Consider the following 14,175-nt stretch of genomic DNA (forward strand, 5'->3'; position numbering starts at 1 on the left):
GGTACGGTGAGGAAAGACAAAGGTCTTGCCTCACAGAGCTCTCAGTTAGGGGAGCCTCATCTGGAATGAAAAGAGGGTTATCTCAACTTCTGGTTGTACGTGGCCAGGGAGGAGAAGCTGGGAAGACAGCCCTCAGGGAGAGTCTGATGCCTCAAACCAGAAGAGTAGGAAGTGTACAAAAAACATGATTACAAAAGACGCTTAAGCTAAATTCAATGAGAAAACACATTAAAGACCTTATTTGCCTGAACCTGCTTATTTGCCATTTAATCATGGCCGTCTATCTTTCTTCTTCTTTTGAAATTTCCTCTCACCGGTCCCCCATCACCCCCACATCGCCATCGCCGATTTCTTGCCTCCTTTATTACTCATATGTGTCATTCTTCCCAAGTCCAAATATTTTTTATTCCCTTTCCCTTTTTCTCCCAAGAGACTTTCATTAGCTTGTTCTTCTAACCATAAACCAAGCATATGACTAAATATGATTAATACTAGTTCTGGCTGGTTTCTTAGGCACTTTTATATTGATAATTGATATCCTATCTGGTTTTCTGGCTTTGCTTGATATACGATGTAGAGTTTCTATCAAGCCATCAAAGGTGAATTCTCTTTGGTACTTTAGGTAATTGTTGAGTTCTAGCAATTAAAACAATGAGGGAAAATGTCACTGACCCCTAACTCCAGTATGCTACCTGATGGCTGGAAGTCTTGAAGGCAATAGATCAGTTCACCCCGAGGAATACAACCCCACCAAATCAAAAGAGGCCAAGCCTTTTTTGAAACGGCCTTACTGATTGTAAAAAGAATCAAAATCTTCAAAAGAAAATTTAACATTTATCATATATCATCTATTGCTGTCAGATTTTTAAGAACCCACTCAAACGCTTATAACACATTGAAAATTATATTTTCTATAGAGTACCAAATTTAAAAATATATATACTTTGGTTCCTTTCCCTACAATTTAGTATTCATTGGAAATTCTCAAACACTGACATGCCTTTCTGAATAAACTCCCCTTCCTAACATTCCCACAGATGTTCTTTCTGGCTTCAGAATTCTACCAAAGAATTGTTACCATAAAGAAGCTACAAAGAGCGATTCTGGATTAATTGCTTATTTCTTTCACGTCACCAACATAGATTGAACCCCTTCTCTCGCCCTGGGATGGAAGAATGTATCAGACCCGGTCCCTACCTTGAGAAGGTGGCAGTGTGTCTTGGCCTGAGCACAGGTCAGAGAGATGTGGGTCAAATCTAGGCTCTGCGCCTGCTCACTAGATCCCTTCCTCTCTCCCAGGGCAAGGAACGTAACATCCCCGAATTTTAATTTCCCCATCTGTAAAACAATAATAACAATATCTACTAGCAAAGGTATAGAGCGTACAGGGTCTAAAAAAGGGTCTGTAAAGACCAAGCACAACGGCACGTTGGAGGCGCCCCACAAAGGATGGTTTCTTGTCTCCTTCCCTTAACAGGCTTATCAGAGGCACATCCATTTGCTACTGCAGACATTTACATGTGTAAATTATATTTTTCCTTTGCTTTGCATTTATTTTCTTAGTTGTATATTTCTAAGATGAACAATTTTAGTATTAAAGGGGAGAGCAAGATGAAGCAGTCTTGGATCACGTAGAATCTTCCTGGACAGTTATATATTTTTTTAAAAAGCTTAGCTATGAGAATTGTCTGCATAATGCACCTTGTCCCTCTTATTGTTCACAAGGAATTACTGTGGCTTTTGCATGCAAATATAAATACTCAAGACTTTCAGATAATCTGTTGCTAGGAAATTTGGTCAATGGTATTCTATGATGTGCTAGTAAGTATGCAACCTTGAAAGAAATAATCATAATCATAATTACAACAACCTCAACTGAATGCCAACCGTTTGCCGAATACCGTTCTAAGCATCATAGGGGTATTCATTCATTCAAACCTCACACCAATCCTACAGGATACATAGGATTGTTGTCCTTATTTTACAGACGAGGACATGGACACAGAGATATTCAGTGACTTGCCCAAGGTCACACAGCCAGTGGGTGGAGTGGTGGAGCCTCCTGAATCTGAACCAAATAGTCTGGTTCAAGAGCCCAAGCTCTTCACCCCAACACCGTACTATTTTTTGGAAGTTTTAAATTCTTCTTTGAAAAAGTCCTCCAACATTTTAGTACCTCACAAATCAGCAGCATTTGCTATGCAGCCAACAGGCATCTCTAGTGCCCTCGGCATAAATAGGCAAGTGAGTGGATGTTCAAGGGTTTCTCTGAAGTTTTGTCCTAAATTAAAATATTACCTATGGGCTTCTATCCGACCCCACTGGAAAGAGACTCTTGTTAGAGAATAAAGGCAGGTACTTCCAGCATTTGCCTGAAGATTTTGTTTAAACTAATGCCACCTCCTAGATCCATTTTATTAGTAATAAGACTACTGTTTATTGAACTTTTTCTTAGTATGTGTCAGGCGCACTAAGTGCTTCATATACATGATCTCATTTACTCCTGAAAACAACCCTACGAGGCAGCTACTATATTTATCTTCATTGTATTGATAAAGGCACTGAGGCTCAGGGCAGGTAGGAAAGTTGCCCAGCTTGCACAGCTGGCGTGTCTGCAGAGCTGGGCCTGGGACACCCACTCTTACCCACCATACCACAGTGCCTCCCCTGGAGAACACATGGTCCTCGATACCTCTCTCTGGCTCCAAGAACCACTGTGATGTACTGTGTGATGGACTGCTCATGTAAGCCAGCATGAACACCAAACCATATGCCTCTGACCTTTTTGCACAATGGCCCTGGAATGGGAAAGGCGAAGATCTCCATGCCTTGGAAAAGGGAGCTTGCAGGGGACCAAGGGTCTCCAATCAAATCTAATCCCAAGCAGAGTACCTACACCAGAGCAGAAGCAGGGGAACTCCAGCCCTCCTGCAGACAGCTTCTCCCCCAAAGAAAGAAACTAAAAGGGACAGTTAAAATAGGGTTTCCACGGGTGGTAGGTGAGGGGAGATGGTCTTTGTGGGAGAGGGTCTTTGTACAGGAGAAGAAAAAGGCTCTAAATCACAAGACCATGGCAGCAATGGGAGCCAAGGGGCTAAAAAGAGAAAGAGAGAAGCAGCAGAGCCAGCTGGAGAGCCAGGGGAAACAACAGCACAGATGGAAACAGAGGAATGTGCAGGTGAAATAGGACAACTCAAGTGGAATCCACTCCTCTGCCTGTGTTAAAGTCCAGATGGTCTAGATGGAGAGCGTAATGGTGCCACCTCTATTGGAACTGACCCTTGTTCAGTCTAAGATTGGTCCTCTTCTTTCTAAAACGGTCCATTTTTCCTTAAAAAAATAGTTCAGAGAACCGTGGGAACACAGGAATAGCTCCAGAGTAAAGGGATCCGGAGGGTGGATAGAAAAAAATGGTTGGATAGGCCAACTCTCTCTAGACAACAACCCATCCCTGGGGATTTCTGGGTCATTTTACACCTTTGGGGCTTTTACAATTACTATTTCAGGAAACCGGTACACAGCATACTACATACACATACATCATATGATATTTTATTTGATGTGATGGGAGTCCAAGTGTGTCACCATGAATTTTAATTCTCAGTGCCTGGGCTGCTCAGTTGTAACAGCAAAGAAACAGTGTGTCAATTCAAGTTGAGCTGGGGCACGTATCTGGCTTTCTGCAAGACTAACAGTGTTAAGGGAGGTCTTCAGTCAATTATACCTATTTTGAAAAGCCTATCAAGTTTCAAGTGAAATGTGGCTGTTTTTATCGCCTTTTGGGGGTTCTCATTAAGATTCCATGATCTAGCCAGAAAGGCCTAGTAATAGCTAATATCTGACAGCAATCCAGAATTCCCCCTCATTGCCGTGATGAGGCCAACATGTACTGGTGAGATGGGCTGGGTTGCAAAGAGATCTGATCTTATTTTAAAATAAATACATTTAAAACTAGGGACCTATGTAAACTATTCTATATAGGATGCATAAACAGCAAGGTCCTACTGTATAGCATAGGGAACTATGCTCAATATCCTGTGATAAACCACAATGGAAAAGAATATTTTAAAAATGTACACATATGTATAACTGAATCACTTTGCTGTACAGCAGAAACTAACAAAACATTGTAAATCAACTATACAGCAATAAAAAAAGAAAGAAAAATTAAAATATAGAAGAACAAAGAAGGCTCAAGTCATCACTAGCATTGTGGCAAGTCTTTCACCTTAAGGGTTTTTAAAACTCCATCTGATCGTCCAAGCCTTACAAGGCTGTGCTGAGCAGGGAGGGGAGAGCATTCTGCATAACCAAGATTCATTGGTTTTATGTATACATAGTCACAAAGCTCTAATTCCCAGTTTACTCAGTCTCAATGGATTCTTCATAGCCAGAGAAGTGGTGTGCTAGTCTTTACAAAAAAACAAAACAAACAAAAAAGCATATATGCTTCACAATACTTCAGCAGAATAAAAGGGTGGGATGGGTAAAGGGGTAGGTGAAGCAAGATTAATAGTCGATAATTGTTAGTACATGGAGGTTCATTATATGACTCTCTACTTTTGTATGTGTTAGGAATTTTCCATAATAATTTTTTTTTAATCCACAGAAGTACTAGGAATTTCCATGAAGCAGAACTGCTGAAGTCTAGACTTGAAAGGATGGTGTCACTTATTTAGACCTCTGCAAATGGGCCGGCCTGCCAGCTCACCCTGTATCCTTCAGGTACCCTATACTCCAGCCAACTTAGTTGTCAACTGAGGTGTGAGTCACCTGGGCTGTACTTTCCCACCTCCTTGCCTTTGCCCATGCTATTTTCCTCTGCTTGGAATGACCCCTTCCCTTATACCCCAGCTCCGACTATGGAAAATCCAACCCATGGAAGGCCTAGATCAAAGGTATCCTCCTTTGTTGTCTCTAATTATGGCATGTAGAAATAATCTCTTCCTCCTTTGTACTCCAGAACTTTGTTGGTGCTCTCTAGGACCACAGCTCACTGTGTAATGATAATAATCATGAAAAAAAGAAGCATCATGATAATAGCAATGAATATATACTGAATGTTGTATGTACCAGGCACTTTCGATATGTCATCACTTTCGATCCTTACAATATCCTTTGAGGCTATTACCCTTTTATTATCACATTTTACAGATGAAGATCTGAAATGCAAAGAGGTCCAAGAGGCGAAACGGGGGTCCAATGTGATATGATGCCAGATGTATCACCATAAATATTAAGCCTTTGTGCCTATGATCCTTAGCTACCACGAGAGTGATATGGTATAAAGTCTAGTTGAGACAAAATTCTAACTTTCAGGAAGACCGGAGGGCCCACATTCTTGATGGTTAACAATACTGCATATGCCTATTCTTCCTACTGAATTGTAAGCTCCTTCAGGGAAGGAACTGTGTCTTTTTCTATTTGTGAACCCCAAAAGCACTGTCTAGTAAAATGCCTTGTACATAGAAGATGATCAATAATATCTTGTTAATTGAACACTGCATTAATACAGAGCAGTTCTGCCTAAGGGCGATATCCAACTCTTATAATCCACCTCGCTGCCTCCACAAGGAAACAAGACGTACAAATCAGCCCACAGAACCGCCTAGGCCACTCTCCTCTCCACCAGCTCTATTCACAAGGCCACAAAATTAAAATAGTTTTCATCTTCTCCCTACATTGGCATTGTAAAGAATGAATTCTTCTTTCAGAAAGAAGAAAGTATTATTCCCTGATGCTATTTTTATTTAGCTTCCCAACTAAGGGCCCCCTCTCCCTTCCTCTGCAAAACTCCCACCCTCATCAGAGTAGGGAAAAGCCAAAAGGAGTCAAACTTTGTCTAGGTGATGACCCGGGAATCTGGAACTAAGGAAGACAGGCTGTTCTCCTCTTGAGTTTCCTTTCTCTTATTTCCCCTTTCAGACTTCCTAAACCTGGTTTCTTTCCAACCAAATTATACCACACTGATTGCTGCTAATCTTTGACCATATTTTGACCTTCTTCCTGAATACAGTGACGCTCTCTGGACTGATGCTCTCTGCCCCCTAAGAACACTTGGGGAGTAGGCTCAATTGTCTTCAATTCCTTCCCCAAACTCTTTTAACGTTCCTTTTTTTTCTAGCTAGAAGTCTTCTCCCTCCAAGGACTCAGCGTATGCTATACTTCTGCTAGGTGTTACCCCAGGTGGCTTTCAAGAACTGAGCAAGTACTAGCTTAAGAGAGGTGTGATTTAGGTCCTCCTCCCACTCTGGCTCTTAATGCAATTCCCACCATCAATATGAGCATTTTAATAGGGGAAATGAGAAGGCCTTCTAGTCCCAAAAGAATGAGGCAATAATGGTAAAGGAACTAGCAACAGAGTTGGAATTTGGGACAAGGGCTAGTCATTGAGGCTGGCTCTAAGTGTTCCCTCTTCTGGGCTCTCATAAGCCATGTTGCTGTATTGTTAAAGTGATGTGAATTTCCCACATTTTCTTTTACTGAAAGTTATTTGCTTTGGTCATAAACTTAGGCCAGCAAAAGACCCTGAGGCATGTGTGTGTGTGTGTGTGTGTGTGTGTGTATACCTACATCTATCTATGAAGAGGTAGATGGGGTCACACTGAATTGTGATATATCAAATAATACTCAAGTTTTATCTAATGCCACTCATCTTGACAGCCTTGCATTTTCAAAATTAATAAAAAGCATAAGGAAACTGCCACACAGTCACCAACCAAAGAATCTTGGCCACCAAGCTAAATATCTAGTCATCTGTGTTGTACATTAAGTGTGAAGGCACATATCACAGTTTGAGATTTAAATGGGCAAATCAATACCTACAGGAAATCGACAGTCACATAGCAGATTTTTCTATCAGCCAATGCTTTCTTTGTCAGTGCCTTCTGATTACACACACTTGCATATTCTAGGCATCGATTCTACTTTGCTTTTGTTTAGGTTACTTAATATTCCTCCTCTTCCAAGAAGCAGAGACAATCAATAGTCAGTTATAAAGTCAGAGGCCATGTCCCATCTACCTGGCCAGGGCACTTTCTGTCAGCACCTGTGGCCCAGAGGGTTAGCCTTCCAGCCATGTGTTCCTGATCACCTGGGAGCCTGGAAGTAACCTGTGCCCTCAAGGCTTTCTCCCAAGAACCATCACCATCTTCCAAAGAGCTCCCCCACTTTCTAAAGCCACCCCTGTTCTAGCGAACCATGCAAGATGGCAGACCCACCCTTAAGCTAAGAGAAGCCCTTTGGAGTGGGGCTTGCAATCTTCTCTCACCAAGTCTTTTAAAATTTGCCCTAAGCTGCACTAAGAAAACTCCAAGGACTTCCTATTTCTCTCTTATGAATGAACAAATCATTTTCATATAGAAGCATAACTTCTCAGGGCTTCATAACCAGCCAAACACCATCCTTTCTCTTGCAACTGAAAAAAATTACATTTCTCCTTGGAGAAATAAGCTTACTTGTTTTTTCTCTCTATACCTTTTTTTTCTTTTATCACAAGAAAGTGTGCTGACCAAAATAAAGCATTTCTAACAGCGACTAAAAGGACAAAGATTGTACCAATCTCTCAAAACTACTGCCAACACAATATCGTGTTTAAGCACAGCAATGACTAAACATATATTTTCTCTAAAGATAGCTGGAAAAGATGTTCACATATATGTTTTACTTTCTTCAGTACAAACTGACCACAACCAGAACTCAAGCACATTCATTTTTCCAATAAATAGGAAAAAAAAATCAAATATGGCATAACAGTATCTCTAAAAAGAAGAAAGCTACTCTTAAAAGCATTTTGATACCAAAACATAGTATAAATGGCCCCTATAGTCTTCTGCTGGAAAATCAGAGTTACGGAGTAAAACATTAAAACGAAAATGAAAGAAAAGGGTTTCCCCCAAACAGGTAATGCTAGCAAGCCTGGAAGTTTAAGGGCCCTAAGATAAAATATAAGGTGAGTTACAATTTCAGGGAAAAAAACTGCATTTATAAGCAACAAATATGCCTGTGGATTGGTTGGTCAAGGGACGACACACAGAATAAGTGATGCTATTGTAACCACGCAAACTGTGGAGTGGGAAGGAGTTTCTTACTGTCAACATCTAGCTCCTGTGGCTAGAATGAGAAAGAATGTATTTTTCTCTCTTCTCCTGCTCTTTGGACACTTTGTTTTTAATGAACAGTTGGTATCAGAGCTAAGTCCAAAGACTGTTACATGTGGGATTTCCTAATGCAGAGACCTGGCAGGGCTGTGCTCTGTTAGGCCAAAAAACTAAACAGAAAAGAGACTACCTCAAAATGTAACAAGTGAGCATCCTCATTCTCTTTCAGTGTTTTCATTTAGTTGGAGCAAATGTTTTGCTTTAATGCAATTGAAAAGAAAAGAACATTTAGGGACAACATAGCTAGATCCCTCATAAAGCTTCATTTTCAAAAGCAGTGTTTGAATCTCTAAATAAATGACAATTCATTCTCTGTTTACTTTAGGTAAACAGAAAATGCATTGCAGAGCACTCGTTTTCAAAAGCTAATCAAGAACATTAGGTCCCAACAGATTCATTTAATAGAAATATAATAGGCATTCCTGCTCGCTTTTCATCTTGTCTCGCTATAAATGCTAAAATGAACAGCAAATTAACCCTGCATTGGAACAGAGTCCCTGTCACAGCTGAGATCCTCTCTCTCACGACTTGGAAACATCCCCGCATCCTGTCGCTGCTTTGACTTCTACATAGGAGAGAGAAAGCGCCTGATTGAGTTTGGCAAGAGAGTGTAGGAATACTTGAATTCTAAAGGGAGTACTGCGTGTCAACTCTGCTATCTTTCCTAGCAGAACAAAATATTACCATGTTGTCTCCTAAAATAGTGTACAATTAGGAAGTAGGAGGAGGGATGGGGATGGGATTTTTTTTTTTTTTTTCTTTCCAAGCTACATACATCAACTGTCTTTTTCTATATTTTTAACTTTACTAGCCATTCTCCAAATGGCTGCTTATCAACTACTATACAGAACAAGCTAATAAAGCAGGGCCATCCAAGCTCTATAATCAGATACAAAAGATTTGCAAACAATTTGAGATCTTATAATTAATATTCAGTGATATCAGAATTAGCATTTAGAACTCTATACAGAAAAACTATAATACTTCAAAAATTATGTAATAATGAACAAACCCTTTCAAAAACTGTTTTCACTGTGCTAAAGTAACATTCTAGACTTGTTGTAAGTATGTTATTCTTACAAGTAGTTCGCAGTTATTCTTGAAGGCAAGCCTTGGAGTTTCCTTAGCATAGTGCTGCTGGGGAAAATTTTCAGCATGTCCATCTTCATCTCTAGCCTGAAGGGAAATATAATGGCCTATTTAGGGACTTACAAATAATGGAAGAAAAAAAGCTAAAAGCATAACAGCTCAGATCATTAAACAAACGGGAATCCAGAAATCACAACATTAATAAGAAATTTGTTTAAATACGCAGTACGCCTTTTAGATATCAAAATTTGGGATTTATTTTTCTTTACATAGTTCAGTTTGAACATGCAAATTCATTGTGGTGTAATATTTAAAATGATATGAAACAAACCAAAAGCAAATAATTTTGTTGAAAATTACCACCACTTCAGACTTCCAGTGACTTTTGTTGCACATTTAGGATTATATGACATACATACGTGTTTAAACTTTTTGGCATGCTTAAGCAATCTCTAGATAATGCACTTTTAAAAAATTCTAATAGCAAGGCCATAAGAAAAGCAATTTGCATAGTTATATTTTGCATTGTAATACTATTAGAGATAAACTGATTCCCCTCAATTTTTAAATAAAGATCTAAAAGGAGCAATGATCTAGTAAGAACAATGATTCGTCAATCAAATGCAGTAAAAAAAAAAAAAAAAAAGATTTAATTAAGAAGCTGCATTAAAAGTTACTGGTTATTTTCATCTACACTGTTAATTAAGAAAGCTGAAGTTTAAATGGAGACATTAATAGAACCCATTAGCAATACCCCTTGCATACAGTCTTCCCTTTCTAATCTCCATTGGTTTCTGGTTTGGAGTTGGAGAGAAGAAAGAGGTAGGTGAAAGGAGGCGTGTCTGCAGCACACTCATTAAACCATTCATTTGGGTGACACTTGCACTCTGCTCTGCGCTCCTCTTATCTCAGCCCTAACTGCTCTCTCTTTCCTGGCCTCCTGAAATTCACAGCTGAGCTGTCTCCCTCACATATGGCTTGCATATAATTATGCATATTCCATTTTGCACTGCATTAAAATGATGAGCTCCTGGCTCCCTGCCAGCTGATTTTAAAAAGCCCAAGTGAAGTAGGAAAAGGGAGAGAAACACAGGGAGAGCCGCACAGGAAGCAGCAGGTAGTTCTATCTGCTGTCTCTTTAGATAAAATGTATGTCTGGCACCAGGGGAACAGCTGAGAACTACCTGTTGTGATGTATGGATTGAGGGGGAGAAAACAATGAGCATACATCTGTGCATAGCGATGACAGCGCTGATGTATTGTTTCTCTTTTAATGGCGTGAAATCTGCCCCTGACAAGTATCACTCAGAGCTCTCAGCTAGACTAGGGATTGTCATTTTAGAAAGGGATCACTATTCTGTACATTTTAGAATGTACAGCTTGCCTTTAATAAAGGCTTCTGCCTCTTATTGCAGGGAGGGAACTGATGGAATTTGGAAGTGGACTGTCATAGTAGTAATACTGGGGTTACAAAAAGTATTTTTGAGATTTACAAACATCTCTGGGATTTGGTGCCTTTTAATTTTACCTTTTTTCCCCCCTCTACCAAATCAGAGTAAAATGAAAATGCAGGATTGGACTATGTGTGACAGAAAAAATGTGTAAGCATGCTCATGTCCAATCAAGGCACTGAAACCAGTGATGTTTCTTCTCACAGCATCAGTTCTATTATGCAGCTACATCAGCGTTTAAGCCAATAGAGCCTTAAATGGGGCCCATTTTAAAGCAGAGTGTATACATAAAAGGCAGCTGTATAAAAAGCAATAAGATGCCAATGGGTAGCAAACATGTCAGATTCTTAAATGAATTTTAAGGCACTCTGTGAGGTGCAGGTCTCTTGAAGGCAAGGACCACATCTATTTCATCTTTCTTACTCTACTATGCCCAGCGCCTTACTTTTAGTTGGTGCTTAACAAACATTTCAGTGATGAAAAAAAAGCCATACGTGGTTAGTAACTAGACCCTACCACAACTCTGTAGAAGACGCCACCTCAAAATATGCTAAACTTGGTGGTAGGTTTATTATATTCCTGATGCACTATGATGCATATGCTTGGAAACATACTTGGCATATAGTTTACAAGGGCTACTATTTACATATGTATGTCTATATTCAATATATATGTATCTTGTGTATAAATATTCATAAGGTGGAAGATGTTTATTATGCATGTACTATGTATACACATTCATACACACCAGATGCCTGGGGATATTTTCAACATTAGTGGCAAAAATATATTCATTCCACTTACATGTAAGGTGCTTGCAATGCTTTTTATGTTTTTAAAGGACAAAAAAACCCATTAAGGTTTGACTGTGCTTCCTCAAAGGGGCTACAGGATTTTATATAAAGTCTCATAATTTATGAGAGTAAATAAAACAGCAGTGGAAGAGAAAGGAGAGGAGGTTTGGAGTGATTAGAACTGGAGAGAGAAAGGCAGAAATTCGCTTCTTTATTAAACCGTGTATTTGCCTCTGCATCACACTCCATGGAGCTTGGAATGGTCTGCCTCTGATAATCAACCTGATTCTTGAGTCCAAGAAATTCCATCCTCCAGCCATTCACTGTGTTTCCACCACATGCCACAGAGACGGAAAGCACACGACATGCAAGAAGACCGAGCACCATCACCCTCACGTGTGTGTGCACACACAAGCACTCACACACCTCTCACTGACGTAATTCCCTTTGCATTCTCAAGTTTTTTAATGTAAAATTTTAAATTATTATTACTGGACTAAGTGAAATTAAGTGCATTCATCTAAGGCAGTAGTTCTCTGCTCTGGCTGCATATGAGAATCATCTGGGGTGGTTTTTTTTTTTTAACATATTGATGCCTGAACTCCCCCTCCCCACTATGTTTCCAAGATTCTGATTTAACTGGTCCAGGGTGGGGCCTCGACATGGATTTTTTTTTTTTTTTTAAGCTCTCAGGTGATAGTAATGCACAGGCAGCCCGAGAACCACTGATGTAAGGAGTGTGCCTGGAGGAGGGGTATTGAGAGGGGGCCCTGAGCAGACTTGTCAGCATGGCCTCCAGCCAGGCCCCAGGCCCACTGGAGTGAACAGCTATGCAACACTAGGAGGATACAGGATGTGTCTCCAGCAGTGGGGTTTACTCCAAAGATTTAGAGATTTCATGACTAGCTGCTTGTAAGCAAAAAATTCTCTTTATTTATTTTTAGTTTCTGGTGTGACAAATAATCTTGGAAGAACTACTATACCTCTTTCTCAAAAAGGCCTTCCTGAACCTCACTAACCAAGTCAAATATCTCCACTCTGCCCTCTCTTAGGCCTGACACACGTGCACCCTTACACTGGCTGCTGTAATTTTTGTCTTCCCCACCAGACTGCAAGCTTTCTAAGGGCAGGATGATGTTTGGCTTCTCGCCATTGGATCGTCGGCCCCAGCCACTGACTGGAGCATAGTAAGCGCTCTGTAGGAACGAGTTTAATTATCATTCCACAGCAACTTGTGGCAACGTTAGACAAAATCCATTAGAACTTCCTTACCCTATGCGCAGATTCATTTCAGCACTTCAGATTCATTTGTATATTGAAGCCATTGCCTTTTTCTGCATCTGCCCCATTTTGGGTGGCAGACAATGGCATACCATGGGGGTAGACAGAGGGAGTCCACGACCCCTGCAGGGAGGGTATGTAAACACTGAAGCTGCTCGAAATCACTGCTCACGGTAATAACACAAAGCAGACCAACTTTTGGCTGGTTTCATTATTGTTCTTGAATTCTCTAAGGACTGTGTCTCCTCTAATGGCCTGTGTCGAGGCAGACCACCCCACCACCAGTTCGTGGTATCCACTGGGGCCAGGAGACCTGTGTTGATGTCTGACTTTGTTCTAAAGTGACCAGTTCTGGGCGTCCCTGGTGGCGCAGTGGTTAAGAACCCGCCTGCCAATGCCAGGGACATGGGTTTGAGCCCTGGTCCGGGAAGATCCCACATGCCGCAGACCAACTAGGCCTGTGCGCCACAACTACTGAGCCTGCGCTCTAGAGCCTGCGAGCCACAACTACTGAGCCCGCGTGCCTAGAGCCCGTGCTCCGCAACAAGAGAAGCCACCACAATAAGAAGCCCATGTGCCGCAACGAAGAGTAGCCCCCGCTTGCTTCAACTAGAGGAAATCCACACGCAGCAACGAAGACCCAACGCAGCCAAAAATAAAAACAAATAAATAAATAATTTATTTAAATAAATAAATAAAGTGACCAGTTCTGACAGAAGGAATGTCAAAACACGTCATGATGAACTAACTCTCTCCATGGGTCTTATTCTCAACAGCTTTATTCTTACTAATATGCTAGCTATTTATGCCAACTATGGGGAAAAGCAAACGGGAAACCGTTTTTCACATTTTACTACAAATGTGATTGTCAAACCAAAGGTGTATTTTTGATCTATTATTGTAAGAAGGCTTCACTTCTTGCCATGGAATAGAAATAAAAATTAAAGTCCTTCAGTTAAACTGCAAGGGGATTTCACCATCTCACTGTCAGTCATGCATCTATTTTCATGCCATGCCTAGCATTTGAATAAATAATAGATTATGTGAGAAACTTAGACTAATTTTCTCTCTACCTCAAACACCTCTGGCTTAAACAAACTTTATTTTCACCTCTCTTTCCCTGTGAATCGTCACTAATTTACTTTTTAAATTCTGATTCTTACATTCAGCAAACTTTATTTCTTCTTTCAAAGAATCCACTTATTCCTTTGGGCTAAAGCCTTGATGTCATGTGCATATCCAAGCAAGATCAGCATCTTTTCTCCTCTGGAGGATTCCTTTAGAAAATGTGGAACATTCTAAAAACAGCTCCACTGGCCCACCCCAGAAAAGTGCAATGTTTCTGACTCAATGAAAAGGTTAACACTGTTGCCATTTAAGTGGAAAGATAACTAGGCTTGG

General features: G+C 40.4%; 1 protein-coding gene across 3 annotated transcripts in view; it reads right to left on the reverse strand.

Annotated features, from left to right (window-relative positions):
* Window positions 1–14,175, reverse strand: part of SOBP (sine oculis binding protein homolog) — a 156,933-nt gene that overhangs the window by 57,153 nt on the left and 85,605 nt on the right. For 2 of the 3 annotated variants that reach the window (XM_061207452.1, XM_061207453.1), the window contains exon 5: window positions 9,240–9,335. The exons of the other annotated variant lie outside the window; for it this stretch is intronic. In XM_061207452.1, coding sequence (XP_061063435.1) covers window positions 9,240–9,335 — 96 coding nt within the window. The remainder of the gene's footprint in view (window positions 1–9,239; window positions 9,336–14,175) is intronic. 3 annotated transcript variants of the gene reach the window in all.

This window comes from Eubalaena glacialis, chromosome 12, assembly GCF_028564815.1.
Source record: "Eubalaena glacialis isolate mEubGla1 chromosome 12, mEubGla1.1.hap2.+ XY, whole genome shotgun sequence".
Lineage (NCBI taxonomy): Eukaryota > Metazoa > Chordata > Mammalia > Artiodactyla > Balaenidae > Eubalaena > Eubalaena glacialis.